Source organism: Aptenodytes forsteri, unplaced genomic scaffold (genome assembly GCF_000699145.1).
Source record: "Aptenodytes forsteri isolate BGI_AS27 unplaced genomic scaffold, ASM69914v1 Scaffold58, whole genome shotgun sequence".
Classification (NCBI taxonomy): Eukaryota; Metazoa; Chordata; class Aves; order Sphenisciformes; family Spheniscidae; genus Aptenodytes; species Aptenodytes forsteri.
This window is the reverse complement of record NW_008794093.1, coordinates 2,421,863-2,448,004: the sequence shown is the minus strand read 5'-3', so window position 1 is coordinate 2,448,004 and position 26,142 is coordinate 2,421,863. Positions and strand designations below refer to the sequence as shown.

Here is a 26,142-nt window from a genome sequence, read left to right as displayed (position 1 = left end):
TACTAGATTATAGCTGTAGGTGAGATCATTCATGTTGTTTCAAGTTGAAATGCATTAATTATATCAGATAACATTCCTTCTGGGAGCGATGGTGCAAGATTTCATGCAGCTGCTAATAGCTTTCACGCCCCAGGCTCTGCATGTTTTCTCTACCAATAGCATTTCTGACCCAGGTGGTGCCGGCCATACCCAAAACTGCAGTAATCATTTTAACTGAACATAATTACAGTGATTTAGTTAGGGTTTTTTTTATTGTTATGATAGCTTCTTTAATGATAAGAAATTACCTGAAGATACTGATATCCAGTGTTAAAGAGGGGAGTGGAATTTAATGTTTGGCTTTGGTATTGCATGCTTCCATCCCCTAACAGCCTTGTTCACCAGCTTTGCTGCTGCTGCAATGCCAGACCAGTCAAAATTTGGATTTTGGGGTATTGCTCTTGAAAGTCATTACAGTAAACTTATGTCTGTGAGAGGGTGAGTGTGTGTGTTGCTCCATACCAGTAAGTGCTACAGAATTCATTGGGGAAGCAGGGCTGCCTTGAGGTATGGATTCATAGCACTCGGATCCAAGGCTCCAGGTTTCAGAGCGATCCTTCAGTTGGTGCTCGGTTAGCCATGTTCATCACTCATGCTGGATTGGGTGTGTGGTTTTGATCTGCCCGCATGCAGCAAGGCTGGACTGTGAAGTGAATCTGGTCTCAGTGTGTGAGTACAGTCCATGCATTTATGTGCCCAATCCTGAATCTGCCAAATGCTTAACGTTGGCAAAATATTACCTCTCTGTCTTCCCTCCTGAGAACAGGAAAAATCTGTTACATCTTCAGCTGGTATGAAGCAATGTAGAGTTATGATCTAACTTACATCAGGGCCACATCCAAAATGCAGTGAACATACCTGAGAGGTTTGACTTTAGTACATTTTAGATTAAGCCACAGCCAAGGAACTAACCCAGTTTACTGGGATATAAACACTAAGTATTTCTCTTGGTATAGAGTTCTTGTCTCTTGGGACATTCAAGTCCTGCTCATTTAAATGGCCACTGTCTCAAGGAGCTTCTGGAATGGCAGAAGCTAATGCTGAAGCCCTTAAAATTAAAGGCAGAAGTCTTACTTCCCTAAGCAGGATATGTGATTTGAGAAATCATCTTCTTCAGTGCAAATACAAAAATGAAAGTGTATTATCACAGATTAAATTAATTCTAATTCTAAATTTAGTTTTGCTGTCAACATGGTTCTGAATACATATCTGCCAATTCCTGTTTATATATCTAAAGGGAAATACCATTAAATTCCTGGATTGGGTCTTCAAAGGAATTTTCTTCTGTTCCAATAAATGTGAAAATTTGTGGGTGGTTTATTTGGAAAATAGGATGTTGTATTTGACTTAGCATAGATAAGTGTTGCCCCACGAAACAAAACTCTCAGTGGTCATGATTAAATCTTTCTTTTTCAGGATGAGTGGTTAAACCTTATGCTTAACATTTCAACAGAAACACTGAGTATCTTGAGGAGTGGATGACATCCTATGACTTGTGGGGCTTTTTCAAAGCTGTTTCTTTTGCCTTTCTGTTTCAGAATTATTTCTATTTTGTTTACAGAAGCAGTCAAATCAATCACTCCTAAAAATATGGAACATAAAATGGATGAATGGGTGAAATACTAAAAATGTAGGGTATTTTTTGTTTGTATTGCTCCTTTTTGAAATGAATTCTCTGATGTAAGCAATTCCACTGGTATCAAAGAAAATATTTCAAAATCAGCTAAAATCCATTTTCAAAAAAGGCATACATCATAGAATGTAAATCACTTCTGAAATTTTCTGCTAAGATCAAAAAGTGCATTTGAACATTTTATTCCATATTTTTATTGAGCTCTCTATTCAATAAAATGGCATGTACTTTTAAAAATATATTTTGCATCGTTTGGTATTAATAAGTTTCTCAGCTGTCTCTCAGCTTTGCCTTTTCATATTGGATTTCACTAGAAACTTTAGGTTTTGGTGGAATCCAAATGCCTCTCCTAGAATCATTCACAACTTTTGTCATATTAAATATTTTTTTCTGCCACCTTTGTCACTGCCCTCCACATTTTTGGTAGGATCACAGTGAAATAAAAGAAACTTGGAACTTAGACCCACGTTGCGTTTCATGTGAGAGGGAATCATGTTGAAGCATGAGATGAAAACCAGATGTCATTTTGTTTTTCTCATTTGTGATCGCTACTTTTATACTTCTGTTTTTACAACCTGATATTTTTTCACTAAAGTTTGTTGTGATAAGAGAGAATGAGAATGAGAATTCCTTCTCTGCTGAGACATTAGACTGTCCTTCATTTGAAATAAAAATTTTGACTTCTTGCACAACCTAAGAGATACTCCTGTTGGTTATTTAGCTTCCCATTTAATTAAAATTTCTTTGCTTGGCAGAGGTTTCATTCGTTTATGTATTTTCATCCTCTGTTTCTATTCAGGTTGAGATTGCTAAAGGACAATTTTGTTTCTTATTTTGCAGACTGGGTGGAATTCAGTCCGTATGAGATTGGTATGGCAAAGTATGGCACTTTTATGTCTCCTGATTTGTTTGGAAGCAAATTTTTTATGGGGACAGTGGTGAAGAAGTATAGTGAAAATCCCTTGCATTTCTTGATGGGTGAGTATGTGACAGAAAGAGACTTTAAAATAAAACTAATTTCAGTAGTTCATGGACAAGGGCTTTTAAACACAATCACACAAGGTGTGAGACAACAAGTAGAGTTCTCCATTTGTTAGAAGACATCCATTTGAAAGATTTCATAGACATGGATTGGCATTCCCTGTTTTTTTGTTTCTGGTATGTATATCTGAACTCATGACTTAGCATGTTCTAAAATCAGAGGTGTGTTCCAAGAGCAAGCAACTGCTTAAATAGTGCAGTATATGGGTTTTTTTCTTCTACCAGCCTCCATTCATTGTTTACTTTTTCCCTTTCAGGCGTCTGGGGCAGTGCATTTTCTATATTATTTAACAGAGTGCTTGGCGTCTCCAATTCTCAAAATAAAGGTCCCACCATGGAAGAAGAATTAGGTAATATTAGTAAATAATTCTTCTACTATGTAAAACAACTACTAGCAAGATTCAGTGCACTCTTACTCTTTGGAAGAATGGCACTCTGCTGGTAGTAATTTTAAGAATGTGGAATTCAGGTAACTTTAACTGCTGAAATTGCTAGATGCTGATGAGGTCAGGGAAAGAGGGTTAGTAATTTTCTTTTCTTTCTTTCACTTTTGTTTCTAATCAGTATCAGAGGTACTGAAAGTCACCTGCATGTATCTAGCTATTTTCATGAAGTTAAAAGAATCGAACTCCCTTTTTTATGTTGTTATGCTAGTTTTTGGAGATCAAAAGCTGACAAATACTTGATAGTTACTTGTGTAGTCTCTTGACACTGGACTGTATTATTCAAGGGATTAGTAAAGTAAAACCAAATTTTATCATCTCTGGATTGTTCGATTGTTCCATTCTAACCACAAGTCACCTGTTGGTATCTGATCCTTTGCTTACTAATTTAATGATTTTTGTTTCATTCCTAATGCACAAATGACGTAATGACTGTAAGGAAAGAGTTGTAGCTTGGTTTGAATAGACTTTATTGTGTTTTATTCGAGAATGCAGATGATAATGAAAGGGTTTTTTACACTTTTTTTCCTATTCAGAAGATGGCATTACAGGGAAATATGTAACCAATAAAGAAATTGTACTAGACAGCCAGAATTTTGTGAAGAGCGTGGAGAGAAAACGCAGATTGAGTTGATTTAAAAAAAAACAACAAAAAAACCCCAAGCCCCTTAGCTGTTTCTGTCTCCTAATAGATGGTATTCAGCTGTTTGATAATGTACTTATTTATGGATGAAAATGAGACCTGTGCCTCCAGGTTCATATTTCTGATACACCTTATGAGTGTTAACACCTTCTAATGGAGGATCTCTGTCAGTAAATTTGATAGTGGAAAAGTCTGTGTCATTGCTTTTTAAGATGTTGAGAGACAGAATGTTATCTCTCATCTGTGGCTCATTTCACATATAATTTAAAAAATACGCTTTGAAGTTGGATTAGATGTGACAATACTAATGTGACTTGAACCACAGTCTATTAGCAGAGCTGTGGATGTCCCAGTGAAACCTTGGTACCACCGAAGTGAATGGCAAAATGCCAGTGGACATTAGAAGAGAAATCACACCTAGAAGCAGTAAATAATAAAGTTTGCATGGGGGTTGCTTTAAAGAGATGGTTTGACGTCCAAAAATTGCATTTGTTGTTTTTGTTAGCTTCCTTTTTTGGTCACTAATTTTTATTTTGACCTGTCTCCTATGTCATTGCTCAAGAATTTGTACATGTTTGTCTTTGGTGCGTGTTTGTCCATTGATGTTATTTGGTATATTGAGGACCCACTGAGTATTAAAAAGAAAAAGTATTTAAGGAAAAATACATGATGACCAAGCTCTTCTGTTTCTGTGGGGATTTTTACAGTGTTGTATGTAAGTCTAAGAGGGCATAATCCTCCTTAGAAAAAAAGCAACAGTGGTGGTCATCTGTATCCAGTATTCATTACCAAGGGTAATAAAGCTGTGGTTTTTTACACTTGGTATTACAGTGACTCTCTCTTCAATCTTCTCTTTCAGCCAGGTGTGCTTATAGGAATTAGGTATAGACTTAAGCAAACAGTGCAAAGTGTAATTGCCACTGCTTTGATACTGCATTGGGTAGAAATTACAGCATTTGTTGGAAATTACAGCCCAAAGCAGGGGTATGCCACCAGAGACCAACATCTACATTATCCTTCTGTGAGAAAAAGTAAATGTTATTTTATTTTCATTTTTTAATGGAAAAAACAATTAGTTGATAATACATTAAAGTTCATTACGAAACAACCCTCATTCAGTTTATTTTAACTGGCTTCAAATTTCAATTAGAGGTGATTCCTAGCATACATTATACTACGGAATAAAGGGTTTTAGTTCTCAAAAGTCTTCTCTTGGATACAGTTGCATCACTGGACTTCAGTCTCTCTCTCCAGTCTCTGTAGGATAAAAGCTTCCAAGATGAGGCTGCTCATAAAACATTGCAAATCTACTGTATTTCAAGAAAGGCTTCCCTCCATAATTAGCAAAAATAATTTTGTCAGCCTATAATCCATTTTCGCATGAATTCACCTCCACTACAAACCTTACCTGAGGAGTGGAATGTGCTGCTTTTTCAGTACTCATTTTGACTTTGAAATAATTCCTTGAGATAGTAAAGAACAGTTAACCATGACTTTGTGGTTGTTTTGGAAACAAAGCTGTTAACCCTAACAAAATGCAGATTTTTGCCAGAGAAGTACACTCATTTCTGTTTTTATTTCTCTCACTTAATGTTATGAGATGAAAACCATAACTGCATTGGCCTTTATTTTTCACACGTACTCCAGCAGAACTTTCATAACCATCTTGGCTTTTGTTTTTCCCCGCTATTTCTAAGGGTACCCATTCATATATGTATGAATGAGATTAAGTTCCTCTTTTTTTTTTTTTTTCTTTAAATTTAGCAGGTAATTAACAGAAATTAACGTTGTCTTCCTAGTTCACTAGGAGTTATTGAAAGGACAGAAGCTATACATCTAAATTTTAATCAAGGTGAATGAAATGTGTCACATATGTGGTGCAGAGGTGAGTGGTAGGTACTGCTTTAGGATTACATATTGTTTTCTCAGCCCTTTGGCTAATCTTCTTAGTGCAGGAGCTTTGCAAAATTTGCAGGCTAAAGCCAATATATTCTGATCAGATTCTCAACATAAAGAAGTCCACAGCAGATTGAATCTCTTCAGCTGTATTTTCTATTATGAAGACTATGATAGTTTTATGACTCAAATTGTTTTGAAATTCTTAGCTGTTCTGATAATTAAATCCTAGCAGTTAAAAGTAATTTTATATTTCTTTCAACAGAAAATATTAGGCTAAAGCACCTTGTAAGCAATGACAGTTCAGACAGTGAAGATGAATCACAGCATCCGAAAGGTAAGGAAATCCTCACATTTTATTTCATAGTTTACTGTTTTTATCAGCTTTCGCGTCGCATGGTCAAGTTCGTGGATGTTGGTAATTAGCCATAGCTGGTTTTCCTTAGTCTTACCAATAGTCTTTTATAACTGAGAGCTCTGCTCTCATTTAGACCAATGATAAAACTTAATTGCCTAGCCCAAGGATCTTAAAGGAGCCAGTGGCTCAGCAAAATAGAGAAATGTTGAACAAGAGATGTCAGGAGGGCCTTTGGCTTGACTTCATGCCTCCTGCTCAAGCTGATGATCAAATGATTCCCTCACCTTCAATCTTGGCATCAGCCCAACAGGGCTTCACAGAGGTCCGCAATTTCACAGACACCCAAAAATTAGGCTTGCTGAGCCAGTAATGTCCAGAAGTCTGTTGCCAGCAAGCTACTGAGCTCAGAGGTATGTTCGAATTGTTATCAGCCCAGCAAACTAACACTATCCATTGTTTTCAGGGATTCCTTGATCAAATATTAGTTTGTGTTTCTAGCATTCATAGATGTCTTCTAGCACCTTTATAAGTGACATCTGATACAGGAAATTCCTAGTGCTTGGACAGTGTTTTAAACAATGCCCAAATGCAGTTTCCCAGAAGAGGCACAACCACAAGGGGAACATTGGACAGCGGGAAGAAAAGATCCTATTGAAATTTATCTTTAGGCACCTAAACCACCTGGGGATTTCTGTGATTTTAGTCAGGGTCTCTGTCTCGTCCTAATAATGCTTTCTGTATTTGATGATACTTTTGAGGACAACAGTGATTTTCACCTGAAGAAATCGATTATGTTTTTAACAAATAAAGCAAAGATGGGAACGCAGCTCTTTGTAATTTTAGGATCTACAGGAAGAAAAGAAAATCTTGTGTGATGAGACAGTGAATTATGTCATTAGCTCAGTTAAATGATTACTTCTTCATTTGTAAAATGTGAAAAATTACGTGTAAAATAATAGGGAGAGGGTGATACCACATTTTGTGTTTATTTGCAGATTTCCTATGTAAGCACTATAGCCAGCACGAAACACTACATTTCTCCCATAGTTTGTAGCCATAGTGGACAACCTACAAATCTGTGATTTGTAAAGACTTGGTCATCCCTCTCACTTCTATAGAATATTATTGTACAGATGTTGGACCTCTAAACCTTGTGGTGTTTGATGCTTGTTTTCTCTCTGCTTATATAAAAATCAGCTCCTTTACAGCCTGAATTAAAGAGGCACGTTTCAGTGCCGGATTTAAAGTATCAAGCCTGAGCCTGAATTATCTCCTTATACAAAACACCTCAAAAAGTCAAGTTTTGACAGTACAAATGCAAGATGACACCAATCCAAGTTATTTTTACTGCGATGTCTAGCTGTAGACATCTAAGTCTGGACATTTCATTGTACTCTTTAGTTAATTAAAACCAGATATTGATTGTAGTCTACAGTTTGCTGAAAGGATATTTTCAGATATTTTAGAATTCCCATGCTATAGCATTCTCTTTTATGCAGACTGACTTTGCCTTCTTAAGGAAAACTGGATTTCTAGCAGTCAGCAAAGGATGGAGAAGGGTGTCAAAACACATCCAGATGAATTAGGTCTACATAGAGCATGGATCTTGGTGACTCAAGTCTGTCCCCTGAGCCCAGGAGAGTTTGCATTTTGGGTGCTAGCACAGATAAAGCCATATCCTCATTGCCCTTGCCATCCAGACTAGTTAAGTCCGGCTCAGGTCATCTAACACATTCCCTATCTATTTTCCTGATGGATACATCCACACTACTGTACTGCAGATGAAAAGTTTCACTAGCCTGTGAAGGTAAGAGGACGGTTTCTCTCCATTCCTCTGAACATTCAGTCCACGGCTCCTTGAAAGAAGGCTATGACCCAGTTCCTTTTATTTTAATAGGTCCTTTATTTTAGTAGACCCAGAAATCTTGGTTTTATACTTTGTGCATTAACTGTCTCACCATTGGTTATTTTCATTTTCCTCTACAGGCACTGAAAATGCTGAGGCAAATCAAGAATATCAGAACAGCAGCCAAGAAAGCTGGGTGCAGCGAATGCTGATGGCTTTGGTGGGTGATAGTGCCCTGTTCAACACCAGGGAAGGGCGTGCTGGGAAAGTGCACAACTTCATGCTGGGATTGAACCTCAACAGCTGTTACCCACTCTCTCCTCTGGCAGACCTTCTTACTCAGGAGTCCATGGAGGAAGATGAACTAGATGCAGCTGTTGCAGGTTAGGTCACAGAAAGCCTGTGTTGCTGCATATTCATTAGTAAAACCAGAAACAGTGTGTTTTCAGTGTGGTAACATCGAACTATGAGGCTTACTACAGCAGGTACCTGAAGGCAGGAGAACATTTCTGTGGCAGCAGTCATGAGTATTGATCAGCAGCAGAGGTTATGAGGTGACTGGGTGTCACAGAGGGCACCGCACAGTGACTTCTGTCTGCTGCCTACTTCCCGTGTTCCCTGGCAGAATGTGCAGAACAGTCAGTACCTTTTGGAGGGGAAGTGGCTCTTTGTTTTGAAGGAATTGCTGGCAGAGGTGACCAAACTGCTTTTGTGTATGGTGCCCTTCATTAAGGCCACTTTCTCACTCTCTTGGACTCCTCCAAAGGGTATCCTGTGTTGTTCCTTTTCTCTTCCTGGTGCTAAGCCTTCTGGTGAAAACAAAACCTTTCCTTGTCCTCAAGGGCAGGGCTTCCCTGTTGCAAAAATTTTATAGCTCTTCTGCTGTCTTTGTCTTCCTCTGAAAAACCTGTGGAGGCAACACACTTCTTTAAGTGTAGATCCTTGCTTTGCTGACACCAGGTTCTTCCCAGTGTGACTGATCTGTCAGGTGCATTCACATTTCACATGTGACTGGTGTGTAGATGCATCCACATTTCATATTGGCATAAGCAGGATGCAGGAATGCGGATGGAAAATAAGAATTTCAGAAAAATGTTAATTTGCAAAAGACGTTCAATGTCTTCCCCCACTCCATGAAGTATATGGTGTCTGGGACAGTAGCTGCAGAGAATTAGGAATCGTGTTCGATTAGTATTTTGAAGATTTGCTATAGACTGTTCATTACAGTCTTCTCAATGAAAGCCAATGAATTTCTTAGTATTCTTCTGGCACTGGTGCTTTTTTTTTTTCTTCCTCAGTAGGCAACAGAGCACTGAGTTAAGGATGTGAGTTTCCCTATAGAAAAGTTACATCAGAGTGAAGATGCATACTTGGTGGAGCCTCCACATACTGTTTCTATGACACAAACTTTAATGCTTCTGGATTATTGTGGATTATTACTGACATCTATCAAGCTGAGGAACTAAAAGTCTCTGAAAGTGGTGTTCCTCCCATGTTCTTGTGTAGCGGCACAGCATTGCCAACGATCCCTCGTAATAATAGTAGTCACTTCAGGCCTTATTTTCTATTCAGAGGAAAGAGATTGTCCTAGCTGGTCATTACGTAATAGTAAATACCAGATGTCATTTAAAAGCTTAAATAGCAGACGCGCTCTAATGTGTATTTGTTAATGTAACAAATCCCTTTGAGTGGTTGTATAGTAATTTCCATCTGTGCACACTTTCTAAATATTTTTATCGTCTCATCATGTTTACAACTGGGTAATCTTAATATTTATAGTAGTTGTAAAAGAGGCAGGAAAGCAGGTACTAAATTTATGCTTGGAAAAAATGACAGTTGATGAGAATTTTGCATAATTAAGACATGAGGATAATCTTCAGAATCAACTCAACTTCCCGGGTTTTAATTTCAGTTGGAATAAAATGCTGGTTTGACAGAACAAGCCTGCACCTCTGAGACAATTACTTTTGACTGCGTGAAATTTCTTTAGGTAAAATGTCTGGCAAAAGTTTGTCATAACTGAGTTTTTTTTAGGGTTAGCTGAAGCCCACACTCATAGACCTGAACTAACAACTCAAATCTAACAGCTATGAGTAGTTGCAATATTATGGTCAAGAATAGTTAAAAACCCCTTGAAATTTCAGTAGTTAATATACAATTTAATCATTCATTAGTGTGATTAAGTGTATCCAGTTTTTAATGCTGTGAATTTTGCTAATATATGTAAAAGTCTAGGAGCCCAGAGGAGTAGATAGAAAAGAAACTTTGATGTAAATTTCAAATATTGTATATTGCCAAGGCACTGGATGCATTTAAGGTTTGCATATTTATTCCTACCACTAGCAGCTTGAGTACAGAGAGAAGTCTGAATTGCTTTAGGACTTACTTGCTCTTTATTACCAGACACTCAAAAGGAGAAATAAATGAATCAAAAAGGATATAAATACTACTTTACACCTCCAGTTGTCTCAGACTTTCTGCAGACCCACTGAGTTGCACTGCAGAGGATGAACTGTGGCAGACCTAAGCTGATGTTACAGACATTACTGAGGATTAAATGTCTGCACTGCATACAGCAGAGATCCCACCTGCTTGATCTGAAAGTAAAACGCTTGGCTTCGCTTTGCTACGGCTTCTATTTATGCTGAGCATTTTCTTAATTGGTCTCAAATATGCTTTAAATCTTTACACCCCTTGAATGATTTCATTGTGAACTCAGAGTTGTTCTGTTTCTGTGCCTTGATATTACAACACACCAAAATCACTTGAGAAAATGCCAAGTGAATAACAATAGGGAAAAAATAACTCATAATCTCTGCTTCTGTATTTCAGTAGTTATGGAAACTGTTATAGTAGACACACGTCAGTAGCAAATGCCCTTTTCATCTCCCATACTTCCATTGAACCTGCCATCTGTGACAAGGTTTGGTCTCTAGAACATGCTCTCTTTTTTATTTGCAAACAATTGTTAATATCCGTTTGAGTATCCGATTACTGCAAATCAGATAGGCATGCTGTGCTGGTTTAACACAGAGCTGTACTCGTAAACATCTTTTGCTTCTCCCAGTTTGCTGTTTGATGGACTGAAAGCTTCTCGTAAAATGGATGCATCTTTCATAAAAGCAGTCCGCATGGGCTGAAAATTAATGTCCCAGGCTCTCAGAGCATAAATACTCCATTCAGTCTTCATACTGTTTGATGAATAATGATGGATTGCCTTACCAGGGCTGTGTATATAGAATAACTGTCCTCGATTCATGTGTTGTGAAGTATAAAAAGAACAAAGGTTTCTTATCCAGCCCTTCAGAATAACTACAGCACAGAATATAGGGTAGGTGATGCTTCTTTTAGCATCAGGGATACTTATTGTACATTACACCTCTCCCAGGAGCAATTGCAGGCTCACCTGCAGTGTCCTGACCCGTAGTTCAGTCTGCCTGCTTGCCTTGGGTATTGTGTGCTGCTTCTGGCCTCTGGCTCCAGATCCTGTGTAAATCAAATCAAATCAAATCAAATCACATGTGGAGTCTGCCTTTAAAGTCGTGTCGTTAAAATAACACTGGATTATCTTCATTGCTTTTTGAATTCTGACCCCGTAACATGGACACAAGTTGCATTTTGGAGTGTTTCTTCTCAGTTCAAAGATTGGAAATGTACTTCTAAAATGAATTATAATAAAAAGAAAAACTTTTAAGTTGAATTTCTCCTGTAATCACAGAAGACCATGACTAATAAAAACAATGTATGTGGTTGTTATAAATTTATTGATGGCATTATGATGTTTTATCATTCAAAATATCATAAAATTATTATGATAAATTTGATGATAGAGTCATGAAGGCTGTAAGCAATAGGAACCGTCTTGTTCTTCAGTGCCTTCTTGGTAGGAAGTTTGTGTATGCAGTAACGCTCCTATCACAAACATTATTATAGGTGGTACTATTCTTGTCTAAAGGATCACTGCTGACTTTCAAATTCAAATTTTTGTAAAATAAGATAATACAAAACTTAAACAAAAATGTTTCTGTAATTTTTTAAAATTCTATTGAGAACAAGGGATAAATTATGTTTGAAATATTGTCCTTAAAAGAGGATGGGAAAAACAAAACTAGTTTACTTGTGCTGAAAGGATCTGTAGTAAGTGTATTTTTTTTACTGGTGTTTTTTTAATTATGATGAGTTTGATAAACAGTAATAGATTTTCGTTGATTTATGCTAATTCATGGTTATGAAATATATCTGGTTCTAAAATAGGTCTATAAACACACTTAACCCTTTAGCAATAGGCAATGATTTGAAAGTGTTTTCTCCCTTAGAAATCAAGGCAAATGTTAGGAAACTGGTGCCTCATTTCTTAGCAAAGTGCCCTCTAATAAATAATAATAATAACAGAAATAAAAAGTCAAAATATCTGTTTTGAGATTTTTTTTCTGCTCATAACAATAAGGATGCTGAAATGATAGGAACTAGAATTTGAATTATTTTTGATGGGATTTCTTTGCATTAAAATATCTTTTTTCAGATTACTTCCCTCGCCAATAAGTGGGTGCTAGGAAATTTAATTATAAATAAATAAAGAAATAATTATATTATTCTATTCAGCATTCCTTAGATTACACTGCCCTCTACAGATATGAGCATTAGTTTTTAGTCAAAAGGCAAAAACATGCACTGGAAATATTTTTAAGATATCTTTTAAGAAAAGACTGTCAGGAGAAAAGTTTTAAGTACTGCCGGGAGTAGTATCCAGTGGCTTGGATAAGTGCAAAGGCACTTACGAAAAATTGCTTGTTCTTTCCTGAGTTGCACCCAGGGAGTATTGGGTTTAAAGAGGAAACGTCATCTTCTTCAGCCCTCAGTTTGGGCATTAGAGATAGGAGACTATTTTGTACTATACCATGACAGTAATAGCAGTAAGTGGCTCACATGTAATTCTGCCCAATGCTTAAATTTCAGATACGGATATGGATTACCATTTCTTCTTGTTCCTAGTATAGTAGTGAGTATAAGGTCATAAGATTTCGTGTAGGTTGAAAAACAAGTCATTTGACTTGGTAGTCCTAATTTTAATGGACAGAAACAGACATAGAAAAGCATCACTCAAGAGCAGAGCCACATCAAGGCTGTTAGGCAAATTTCAGTTATTTGGGGAAGAGGAGCTGGGAAGGACAGGGGGTTTGGGAGGGAACCTGGGGGAAGAGGTTTGGGCAGGGGTTGTAGAACACTGAGGGGATGTATGTTAGGAATCTGTCTCTTAACGTCCCATAAACACTTTCCTTTGTGTATGGGTTATTAGGGATGAAGGGGTAAAGCTGGGAAGGCTAGGGTCAAACCTGGGCATTTGTCCCCTTCGGTTTTGCCTCGAGCCACCCCTGCTTCTGCCTTGGGACAGGGCGTTTGTGTACTTGACCTGCTGAGGTCCCTTCCAGCTCTGTTTATTTCCCCTCATTCTCCAGTTGTTAAGATGAGAGTCAATGTTACACATGGGTTCACAGTGTGCTTAGCTGGGATACTGTACATTTTGAATTCTGTGGAATCTTCTGCACTTGGGGAAACACTTGAAAGCCCATCACAATTTCAGTTCTTAACTGGTGTGTTCCTGTTTTGTTTTGTTTTCATTTGTTCTGAGCAGATCCTGATGAGTTTGAGAGGATATACGAGCCACTAGATGTAAAGAGCAAAAAGATTCATATAGTGGACAGTGGGCTTACTTTTAACCTGCCATACCCACTTATCTTAAGACCTCAAAGAGGCGTTGATCTCATCATCTCTTTTGATTTTTCAGCGAGGCCAAGTGATTCCAGTCCTCCTTTCAAAGTAAGTAAAATAGGCCATTCCTTGCTTTGTGTTCATAAATTTAAGTTGACTCAGTTGTATTCTTCCAGTCGGGTTGGTTGCACATTTCATGGTTCCAGAAGGCCTTAGTGCTATTTTATTAACAGCATTGGAGCAATTTGTTTCCATGTCAAGGCAGAATATTGCATTCTGCTTCAGTTCCTGTTTACATGACTCACATGAGACAACTGACACAAAGAAGGCTAATATAATTTATTTGAAGTAGTAGCTCTGTTGTTTTTATGGAAGTCTTGCCTTCACACTGAATTGCAGAATTTTATTTTATGTCAGTATTAAACAATTAAGTCATTTACCATTGTGCTAGTGCTCTAGCTCTGTACAGCTGTTCTCCTCTGTGATGCTGTGATGTAAATGAATGGTTTTCTGTCATCATCTTGCAGAAATGTGTCTCAGTCACTCTGGTATTGCTAAATATATAACATTTTAGAAGTGGGGCTAACTGTTCATTTACATCTCACTAGGATAATCCCAGTACTGGTTTAAGTAGGATTCCTAAATCCATTCAGGCAAGAGCAGAGCAACCACAGAAAAATCCAGCAGGTGTGGAAAGCACAGCTGTCATTCTGTATGACCTGTATAACCTACGCATCCAGACAGCTCCAAATGATCAGAAAAGTTTAATGTTGGACCATTTTGGTAGCTAACACACAAAAAGCAGCACTTATGAGACTATTGTGAGGTACTCAAAAAAGAGGCAATATTTATTTGAAACCCATGTGGATTCTAAAAAATATTTTTTAAGGAAACCAAGAAAACTTGCCTCTTTGAGAAACAATTGGCATTCATTGTTGCTTTACAGAGAAATTTCAATTAGAACAAACAGAGTATTTTTTTCCTTCCTCTTGCTATCAAGGGACAAAACCCCAAAACAACATTAGAAAATAACAGCAGTAGCAAAATGAACTCTAGATGAGTGTTGTCAAATGTAAAAAAAAACCCCAAGCTTCAGGAGAATAAAAAGGAGTAACTTCTGTAATCTCTAGGTCTCTTGGGGACTACGTGGAAGAGTAGGGCACTAAGAAGACTCATACTAGTGCTGAGATCCTTCATTTTTCCTTAATTGACTGAATTCCACAATCTGTTTCTTCCTTTAATTTTCTCTTTGTTTAAGAATTTGTCTCCTTTTTTGTCATGACTGAGTATTTTCCCCCGTCAGCTAAATTTGCTGACACAGCACTGCCATCTCCTATGAAACATCTTTTTTCCTCCAGCTATGTTGTGTTCTGCACGTGGAGTCTGTGCAAAAGGCTCTGTATAGTCGTCTCTGTTACTCTTGGCCCATGCATTGAGCTTTCTGTCTTCATCAGCTGCAATTTTCTATGCTGTTTTGGGGAACATAACACGGAGATATTGATTGGAAGTCAAGTGGTGTCCTGAAGGTTTTTCTGTAAACTCTAACTTCAAAAAGACAAAATCCTTTTACGCAAGAAAAAATGGTAGGAAAATTAAATGGTGCCTTAGGTTTTCATGAAGCCACCATTGAAGGGAATGGTTCATTATTTCCGAAGTCCAAATATGTGTACAATAAAAAAAGTGACGTACCTCCAGCTAATACACACATACAGTCCACAAGCATAGGCTGTATGCTAATGGCCTAAAGGACAGAAACCAGTTTTGCTTACTGGCTGTGCAATCCCATTGGTTCTGCTTGCATTACAAAGAGTAAATGCCAGTTCAAGAGTTGGCCTGTATCTATGGTAGCGCTCTAATACACTTTTATTACTCCAACACATAGGGAAATCAGCCAGCTGAAGTCAATGACTCTGCTCTTGTTTTATCATTTTACACCCACTATCTTTTAATCTCTTGCGTATCCAAAACAGTTGTCCAAAGAAGGGTCCTATTTCATTCAAAACCAAGATTAAGGATGTTGACCTTCCCTCTCCTCCCTCACACACCCTCATTACACGCTTTTGAGTCATTATTTACAAATTATTTTGTTTACTGAGTTGTCACGAGGAAAAAAAAGCCTGTTTTCCAGACTTACTTCTTCACTTAGCATGGTTTCAAATGCTGGTCTGTGCTATGATGTGATTCTGAACGTAACAATGTGTGGATTGGTGTTTATTAACTTTCATTGGTTTCCATAGCACTGATACTCAGTTTGCAAGTAAAATTATGGATGGTTTTTTCTAGCTGTCAGCTCTGTAAATTCACCGAAAGATTTATGTGACAGACCAGCTCTTTCCTTCCTGTGAATCATCACAGGTGGTGAAGATTGGACAGGCTGAATTAGGTGCTCAGTTTGCCATACTGGGTCTATACAGTCTATACAAAGACTGACTTGATCAGTCCTTCTGCTGTAAAGAATCATGAGCTAATAAAACTACTTCTAGTAACCAATTTGACCTGTCTCTCTCTACATAAAATCTCACTTTGCAGTGGATGCTTACATGCACCTGAGTCTTTGTTATCTTTTCAGGAAATTTTGCTTGCTGAAAAATGGGCCAGAATGAACAAGCTTCCTTTCCCGAAAATAGACCCAAATGTATTTGATCGAGAGGGCATGAAGGAGTGCTATGTTTTCAAACCAAAGGATACCTCTTCGGAGAAAGACTGTCCAACTATAATCCATTTTGTTTTGGCCAACATCAACTTCCGGAAGTACAAAGCTCCAGGTGAGCACACAGTTTCTGATGCTAAATCTAGCTGTTCCTTTGAAGCTTTATAATGACATGGTGATTATATACTGTAATTTCACCCAAAGATTTGGTAGCTAGGGATTTCAAAAGAGCCATTAAAAAATAAGATGCTAAGTCCTCAGACCTAACATTTAGATTGTATTTTTGTATTTGTTCTGTATGCAGGTGTTCCAAGAGAAACACAGGAAGAAAAGGATTTTGCAGACTTTGACATTTTTGATGATCCGAATACACCATTCTCTACCTTCAACTTCCAGTATTCCAATGAGGCTTTCAAGAGGCTTCATGATCTAATGGAGTTCAACACCCTCAATAACATAGATGTATGTATGCCAGTGTGGAAGGGGCTTAAAGGGTCTAGATTGTTAAATGGGAAAGTAGGTGATGCGAGTAAAGCCCTAGATCTGTCATACAGAAGGTACAGGGGTTTACTTCAGTGTTTGCCTGATTGTTATGACATGTAAAGTGCTTCCTGCATTTAGTTGTGCCCCTTGCTATTCTCAGAATCGACGCTGGATCAAAGCCCATATAGTCATTTTATAAAATCTGCTTTATTTTAATGAGGGCTGGAGTATACCCTGGGTAAGTTCTTCATGAGCTTGTGTAGAAGCATGTGCAAACTGTGGCATGGTCAACTTGCATCCTTCCAGCCTGGGAAGGAAAGAAGAGTCCAGTCACTATAGGTAATACAGTGTCTGGAGTTACCTGAAGAGAATTGGATGAAATACACAGTGAGAATTAGGTGAAGAGAATTTGGTCTTTTCATTGGACCTCTGTTTCTGACGTACTGATATATCAGTGTTGTAGGAAGTATTACCATATATGAGCTTCTGTCAATAATAAACCAATAAGCAAATATACTGCTGAAAAGGCCAGAGGTGCTTTCCGGTGGGGGAAAAAAAAGTCTAAACAGTATTTCTGGGGCTAAGAAGATTGATGTAATGAAGAACTATTGGAGTGTAGAATGTGTGCTTTTCATAATGTTGGAGCCTGTGCTTGTTAGGATCCATTCCAATTCATATTCTTTTTAATTTGGTTCCTGTGTTGTTTTTGTCACTTTACCATCAAAAGTCCTGCAGGATAACTGAGCAAAGGTGTCTGCACAGGATGTAGACATTATGTTCAGGATTTTATACTCAGTTCTTTATGTATGCTGATTTTCTAACTGGAAAAAAGGAAAATGGAAATTTTTTGTAAAGATCTCTGGAAATTAATTTATCAACTAACTCAGTAATAATTCTTTTTAATTGATACTAGCTGTAACACAAGACCATGATCCCAGCATCCGTAGGGTGACTTGCCATATTCACAAGTGTACATGATCATCCCAGATAAAGAAATGATTTTTTTTTTTCCAAAGTAGTGAACAAATCTTGTTACTTCAGGACAAAGGAAGCAAAAGTGAAGATTCACTCTTTCTCAAGATAATTATTTTCTATATCCTTTAGGTATGGATTTTCTCAGTGTTTTGATTTACCCTTCAGAATTTCACTGGGACTCAATATGTCAATATTCTTGTGTGAATTCTTTGATGTTGGTTGTATCCTGTCATACCTTTATTAACTACATTAAAATCATTGTTTTATACAATCAAGAAAATAATATTATTAATAATACTCAGCAATCACTTTGTTCAATGATGGAGAAGTCATAAAAGCAGGAGCAACAGTTGTGAACAACTGAAGGGGTCTTTTCTATCAGTTATTAAATCATTAAAATGTTAGTTATTTCCCTGAATGACATGTTGTTCACTGTTTTCCAGGTGATCAAGGAAGCTATGATGGAAAGCATTGAATACAGAAAAGAGAACCCATCTCGCTGCTCCGTGTCTCTTAGCAGTGTTGAAGCAAGGAGATTCTTTAATAAGAACAGTCTTAACAACAACCATACGTAGGGGATGTGTTGTAGGTTCCACTCCTTCAAGAAGCTGTTTCTGTCTTTATAACTGGAGTCAAAAAGACATTATCAGAGCATCACTGCTCCTGAACAGGGCTGTGCAAAACTCCTGAAAACATTTTCTTGTGAATTTTCAAGCTTCAATATAATTTTGTACTTTTTTTTAAACTAAAAAAATTGAAAACATTTCAGTATGCTGATATCCTTATTTTAAAAACTATGGAATTAGTTTATTTTGACTATGGTCATTGGGTTCAGTGTCTTTTTTTTTCTTTACAAAATTGTAAGTTTCTCATAGTGGGGTAATTGTCTGATTTTTAATTGATGTAAACTGGGCATATCTTGAAATGTAGGACGGAATTAGAAACACAGTAGAATAAAACTTCAGTAACAGAGACAATATGTATATACCTGGGCTTGGGCCCAGATTCCACTCTGCTTTGTGTCAATGAGAAGATTTCCTCTGACTTTGGTTTGAAAAGTCAGTAATTGCTAACTACTGCTAGGCAACAGCAGCTCCCTGGTATATTAAGTCACTTGGCTGCTTACTAGCTCTGTTAAGGTTGATTTCTTATACAAGAAGGGGTTTTGCTCACTAATAACCATTGGCTATATTGGCCTTACCAAAACTCCATCATCAAGCTGTGTTTCAAATTTCACTTTTCTTGCATGAGTGGTGTCTCTTAAAAAAAACCAACAAACTTTTGATAACAAACGGGTATCAAAGAAATGGGGTTTATACATCTTTGATATTATAAGTAGGATCCTCAGCTGGTTGTTAATGCTAGTAGAGCTTTTGTAACTGGTGCTAAGAAGGATCTGCTTTTGAATCTTTTAATCACAAATATTTTCACAAAAATTGAAGTCCACTTTACTGCTGTTTAATAATGTGTGTATCCACTTTTGTTCCACAAAATTACATTGCTTGAATTCTTGAGCTAGTAGCTCCTGTGTGTTAAATTATTGTTAGTTCATGTATTTCTGACCAAAATGTTTATAGATAAATTAATAATGATTTTGCATTTGATCATGATTAAAAGCATCACATTTCTGCAAAGGGACAGTGGCAATGTTTACTGGGGATAGGTAAAACGTTCCTAGGTAAGAATGTGAAGTAGTTCATGTGTTAAGGGCTATTTTTAAAAAATATATTTTTAGTACACTGAATAATGAAAGACCATGCATAGACATAGATTATTTTAGTATCATCTCAACAAGTGTTGAGGTAACTCTGCAAATGCATAGAAAAATGCAGTCGCACCTCCGAAAACTTCCAGCCTCCTTTGAAATAATGTAATCGGCAGGTGTGTAGCATGGGAAAGAGCAAAAGGAACTGATGAGGTCACTGATGGCCTTGCACTGTGTGCAAGATCTAGGAGTCACATGTTTTTGGGGCACTTGTTTCATTTTTTTAGTTTGTGGGATTAACTCTCAACAAATGCACCTGGCAGTCCTGGCAGTTGTTCCTTAGCTGCTTTCTTCTGGAGTTTGAAGAAGACAGTGGGGGCTGAATAGTTTAGTTCAAGGCGAGATTGCTGTCTCTGAGAGTTAATGCAAAAGAACATACAAAGGTGTTTGCGGAGGTGAGAGGGGAAAACCACATCCCCAGCTGCCCTGTGGGTTGCTTGTCCAGCACTCCACAGCAGATGGAGAAGAAAAGCACTCCTTTCACTAGGAATATCATCATAGTGAAAAAAAACCCCACGTTTTGAGTAGGATTATTTGCAGTATCGTGGTCAGAAGGCACGCATGTTTCTCTTCAAGAGCTGTAAGTGGAATTTTGGTCTCAAGATTTCTGTTGATGTTAATAGGGTTCTGATTTCACCCTCTATCTTTCTGATAGGGCTGTCAGGATCCTCGCAAATGCAAAGATCATGGTCGCAATGAATGCCATCGCTTTGTACACAGACTATTTGAAGCGCAGCTGATCTTTTGTTTGATAGTTTTCTGACAAACAATTTTTACAATGACTGCTCATTTATCAAAGTTTATTGCTAATTCAGTGGCTGTCCTTTTCTTGTGAATCATTGAGGTATTTTTAATTGCTAAAATCTGTAAGCCCATGGGAAGGGAAGTAATTATAATGCTTTCCTCCCCCCAGCCACTGCTTCATCCCTCCTTAAATCTACATGCAATGTTACATGATTAATAACATTTTCTGTATTGATTAATAGGTTTTATTGCTGTTTGAGTTAGTGCATGTTTAAAATCATGAGAGAAAATAAAAGTAACTTATCTTAGTGCTGCATAATTTAAACATTTTCAATAAATTTTGGAATACAGGAAGAAACTGGTACCGTTATTTTATTGTAATATTTTCTTTTAAATGTTTTTTTTTTCCTTTGTTAACATAATATTTGTATTTTTTATTTTATGATATGTACCTACTCTGTTTTATGGAAGTGTTTTATCATGCTTTATACAGTTTATATTATCACAGTGTTATCAGACAATAAAAAAATGAAACAACTATATTTGGCACCTGCTGTTTTCAGACAGTTTATTTTGATCATATACGTGACATTTTCACTTTTATTGTGAAGAGATGTGGGACAGCTCACAAGCAGGAAATTCAAGGTTTTGCTTGTTAATCTTTCTTTTTAGTTTAGATGTTAAAACTACAACTTTTTTTGAGCAGTTCAGTGTGTGGGGACAGCACATCAACCCATTTTTATTCCTACTGATATATTTTGGTGTCAGCACTCTGCCAGATATTTTGTGCTGTTCTGTTAAGAGCTACTACAGCGAATTACAGTACGGGTTTGGGTGTTGGGTCTTTGCTGCCTTTAATCTCAGATTTCTTAAAAAGCACGTCAAGGAGGGAGGTTCCGCCAAACCTGTTCGGATGAAATAGCTGCCGGCCTGTTGCTTCTGTTTGCTGAAAACCAGGAGCAGTCTGTCATTTGCAGGTACTTCAGAATGCAAGGGCATCATTCTGATAGAAAATGTGTAAGTATTTTTCTCCCATTACTGTATGGTGAATAAGGCTAAAAGTCAGCTATGACCAACAGATCTAAGAGCAAGATGTTAGAAGCATCAAAAGCTTGGGGTCTGATATCTATATGGGGGGAGTAACAAGTGTCTCAATATGCCCAAATTCTCTTCAGCCAGCACTGCTGAGACCTTACACTGCTGTAGGTACCAGCATGCGTTTTCTCATTCTGGAGCAGACTTGTCTGCTAGGGCAGGAGTCCCTCTTCCTCTGCTAAAATCAAACTTGTCATAAAGAAAACTCATTCTAACTTTTTCAAACATTTGAAGTGTCTTGGGCTCCCCAGAAGCTCATTGGTAAGTTCGTAAGTGTAATTCCACTATAGTCTTGAACAAAAAACCTCTCTTAATTGTGTCCATAAGCTTCTAATGGAAAAATCCATCTTGGTGTGATCAGAAACTTAGAAATTGAACGCTTATTTCAGTTCAGCTGCAGAGCAGAATACCAGGACTTACAGTCTTAGTCACACATTCTATTAAAAATTACTTGAAAGTAGAATAATATTGCAGAAAAAAACCTCTTCCACTTCTGACAACTGATGTAAAACCAGGAACATACACGTTTTTTCCTTAGCCTAAAAAGTTAGTCCTTTGTTTCTCATTTTCCCTTCCTTCAGTCCCTGGTTCATCTGTTTTATGCCTGCAATATTTTTTTCCAACCTAACGTATTATACCTAGAAGACGGTAAAAGGTAGGTTTAGAGAATGAATTTTTTCAGATGTCAGAAATTATTTTAGGTGATGCCTGCAGGATATGGAAGTGCCATCATGCTAGCCGAGAGTGACTGCAAAGAGTTCAGCCTTGCAGGTAAGCATGGTTCCTGAAAAGCAGATGTGGATTATGTGTCCCACTCCAGGGAAGCCTGGCACCAAACCAGGCCCTGAGGTTGCGTTTCTTTTCTGTAGGACCTCTGAGCAGTCTCCAGCTGCTGGGATAGGTATCTGAAATCTCTGCTTGCGTTTTTTCCTTTAGCAGCAGAAGCGAACGCTCAGAATAAAATCCTGTTGACCCGGAAAGCATGAGAGCACGAGAGCGTTGACCTCAAGAGTGCTTGCATCAGTGAGAAGAAAATGCATTTTGGCAGGAAAACGGCGCCGCAATGAGCACACTTTCTGGTTTAACCTAGCATATTTTGTCTGTGGGATGAAACTTGAGAAGTCAGTGTAAACAGGCTGCAGTGTTCTCTTTACCACAGCCCGGATCACCCACAGATCTCTGCCTTTAGAGCACCAATGGGCTCATTTTTGAGGAGGGCTGTTCAGCCACTCTACACACGAATGGATGCGAGATCAGTAAATGCTGAGGAGTGAGTTGTGCAACCACATGCATTTACATAACATGTTTGTTATGGGAGCTCTGATGCTCAGTCAAAGCAAAAGCATGTAGACATTTCCTGAAGCTGTAAATTCACCCATCACTCTTACTGCTTTTGTACTTCACATACAGGCTAGATTTGTGTATTAATGTGACTCATCCAATTAGGTTATACATGCTGGCCCTCTCACGCTAGGTAAAAAGTAAAGACCATCAGAGTTCACAGGCAAGGAATTCCCCATGACAACAAAAACATGAAACTATTTTGCATGCGAAGAACAGGCAGTATGGCAATGAAGTTGACAGAGCGATTTGTTAACCTTTAGACTAACCAAAAAATACAATATTGGGTACAAAGGGAACAGGAATTCCTTATGTGACCATTTAACCCATGAGTGCCAAGCCATGCAAACTTGGCTCAAACAGAAATTAGGGACCAAAGGCCAAGCCAAAAGACTTCTGTTCTCTTTAGGTGTTGTCAGGAGATGTATGGGAACAGAAGAAGAGAAGTCCCAAAGAAGGCAGCCATGAGCTAAGGGAGACCCCAGCATGGGACCCCAGGGGTGCCACAAATACAGTTGGGTCCAAGAAATAGGTGGGGGCAAATGGGGTGCTGAAAGAAAAACCCCAGCTGCAACGGGGCCACCGGGCGGTTGTGCAAGGGCTGGGGCAGAGGCATGTCTAATGTCTGCAGAGGGGAACCATCCTGCTGGTGCTTTGGGCTTCCCCACAACTCCATCTGTGCCAGGAGTCATCAGCCCCGTTCATGAGGTCTTCCCGAGACCTGCCAGAAAAACCTCGGGGAACTGAATGTTGACCCGACTTTGTGCTCAAAAAATATTTCACCTTTAATCAGAGCAATGCTCTTGAGTGCTTCCTCCTTGAAGCCTGTGGCCAAGCTAGAAACAGAAATCTGAGCACTTTGGGATGGTTTGGCCTTATGTTTCCCTCTAATTCTCAGCTAGATGTATTTTTTTAGGCAAGTCAAAAGTGAGCAGGGGAAAAATAGGCAGCTCTGTTCTTATTCGGGTGTGAAACTATAACTTCTGCCATTGCAGAACACGCTACATAGATAAAGTTATACAATTTCTTTGTTAACGTTTTCTAATTTAGCTTCATATCTGCTCCTCACCCAACTTTCTGGACCGGGTCGCGGGGATGGATGGCTGGGGCCAGTGCTTGCTCTGCACAGGAGATGGAAACACCCCTCTTCTGTAAGGCAGGTCATTAAGTGCTTAAGATCAGGAGGTTAATGTAGGAGGCATGTTCCACATCCAGCTTGTGCTAAACACACATAATAGATACTTTGTTGCCAACAAAGTTGTTTAGGGTGTGTTCTGGAAAATATGAAATGGAATTAACGTGATGACATTAAAAGAAATTGAGGCAACTATTTTGTCAGTGTGTTTGAGAAGTAGAAACACTGATACTTTGAAGCTGTAGATTTAATACAAATCCTTCCTTCTGGTCCTGTTTTGCTAAACCCTAGGTATTTGCTACAGGACTTTTTTGTATTACGGTCAAACACTGTTTATGACACTACCTAATCCGTGCTAGCCATCAATAGAAATAGACACAGCCTGAATGGCTGAGACAGTATCTGCGTGCTGGCAGATGCCGTCTGTCTGTCCTTAGCCCCAGGGCTCTCGTTTTCGGGCAGGACACTGTGGGTGATGGCTGCGGGAGGAGCCATGACCTCATTTGCCCATGGATCTCAGGTCGGGATGAGTGAACGTGGCGGGAGCAGAGACTGAGACAAGGCTGGAATCAGTGGGCGAAGAAACCTGTCGGTGCTGAAGTGGGACGCATGCCCTGGGCTGTCTCCGAAATTTGTTTTTGCCATCCCATTGCAGCACTCGCAGCTGACGATGAAGGCTGGGAGGAACCAATGGCCTGACAGCCTGCGCAGTGTTTGGCATTTTTCCATTTACCTAATAAAGCTGATGGAAAACACCAGTTAAGAAGTTTTACCTCCAGTAACCTCTTCCCATTTTGAACTGGTGCTTGTTTGACCTTGGGGAGGTCCAAAAAGTTACTCATGCTGATTAACTCTCATTTGCCATTCTTCCCTCAGTTTCAAGTCTCTTTTAACAGCTTGTTTAAAGCCAGTTCCCCCGCCATCCTCAAGTGGGGAATTCTCTTCCGAGCAGGTTTAGAGCAGGTTTCAATAACCCACCGGTCCGTAGACCTTCTTCTGTTACTGCATGTCCACGTGTCTTTTCTTTCTCTTTTTTTCAGGCAATGTGGGACAAGGGCTTGCCAGAAAATAAATGAGATGATAATAATTTGGCATCTGAAATCCTCACTGTGTCGTTATTGATTGCTTCCTTTTCTTCTTTTATTTTTATTTTCTTTTTGAGCCTGAACTGTTTCTTCCTTAGTCTGATGTGCTATGCCAAGCAAATGCTGTTTGCCAGCAAGTAGGCTGTGACCCTAGGAGTGATGGCGTGCCGACAGCACATGTGTCGTGGGAGGACTGTGCGGCCAGGGGCTTTGGCAGCGAGACGCAGAAGCTGTTCACCAGTGTTGTATGTTCTTAATTCCCCAAGAGGAACATCTGTGCTCTCTTTTCCTTGTCCCTCTTCCATGGCACTTCTGAAACAAGATACGGAAATGATGCCTAGATTAGTGAGATGCCTGTAATTAGTAGGCTTCATTAAGTCGCTAACCAGTAATGGTTGCATCCAACAGTAAAGGAGATTGTGGAACCTGTGGGTCACATTAACAAATATGATTAGTAGCAACAGCAAAAGGTCACAGCTAATTTTTCTTTATTCCACAGAAGAACAGCTTAGAATTCAGCTCGCTTCCCTGCCTACCCCAGCATGCTTGTCTTCCCACTGCTACCGTCTGCTCAGACGTACTGCGTGAGAGCAGGCGGGCAGTTAGTGTCCGCCAAGGCGCTGTTCTCCAGACCAGCTACTAAGAAACTAAAGTGTTTCAGTGGAACACGTGTAAATAGCTGTGTCCCAAAAGTCTCCAGGATGCAAGGGGCTAAAGGCAAGGCAGTGCATGAAAAGGCTCCCTTCCTTCACTCTACCCATTGTAGGTAAAACCCTGCCATTTACAGGGCGCTTCTTGATTCTTGATTTCTTTTCACCTGTATTCCACAAAAATATAGGAGACTATAATACACCATTACTCACCTTAGACTTTATATCTGCCAAGTGGAAGCATATGGGGGAAATAAGACAATTGTCTTTTTTGCAAATCCTACCTCTTCCCCATCCGCTTCTGGCTTTCAAGCCACCTTGGAAAAATATTAATCTTCCCTCTACATCCAGCTGCCACGAAGCAAAATGTTCGGGTGTTTGAAACTATTTTAAAAGGTCTCCACCAACTGGTTGAAATACAAGAAATACAATCTTCTAAATGAAGAACACAGATATTTATACAGTTAAATATATATATTTAAAATTTATGTTCAGCTTATGAACTGGCATTGCTCAGGAGCAAACCCAACCCACTTTTCTTCTCATCCCTGTGGGCCAGTGCACATTTCCAGCTAAAGTAAATATTAAAAGTAAAAGGGATCATTGCCCTG

At 38.7% G+C, this 26,142-nt stretch overlaps 1 protein-coding gene across 1 annotated transcript in view; it reads left to right on the top strand.

Annotated features, from left to right (window-relative positions):
* Positions 1 to 18,410, top strand: part of PLA2G4A (phospholipase A2 group IVA) — a 68,319-nt gene extending 49,909 nt beyond the window's left edge. The window contains exons 10-17 of the mRNA XM_009275073.2: positions 2,513 to 2,650; positions 2,971 to 3,063; positions 5,961 to 6,032; positions 8,040 to 8,282; positions 13,532 to 13,716; positions 16,178 to 16,373; positions 16,563 to 16,720; positions 18,160 to 18,410. Coding sequence (XP_009273348.1) covers positions 2,513 to 2,650; positions 2,971 to 3,063; positions 5,961 to 6,032; positions 8,040 to 8,282; positions 13,532 to 13,716; positions 16,178 to 16,373; positions 16,563 to 16,720; positions 18,160 to 18,291 — 1,217 coding nt within the window. The 3' untranslated portion in view covers positions 18,292 to 18,410. The remainder of the gene's footprint in view (positions 1 to 2,512; positions 2,651 to 2,970; positions 3,064 to 5,960; positions 6,033 to 8,039; positions 8,283 to 13,531; positions 13,717 to 16,177; positions 16,374 to 16,562; positions 16,721 to 18,159) is intronic.
* The last annotated feature ends 7,732 nt before the right edge of the window (positions 18,411 to 26,142 follow it).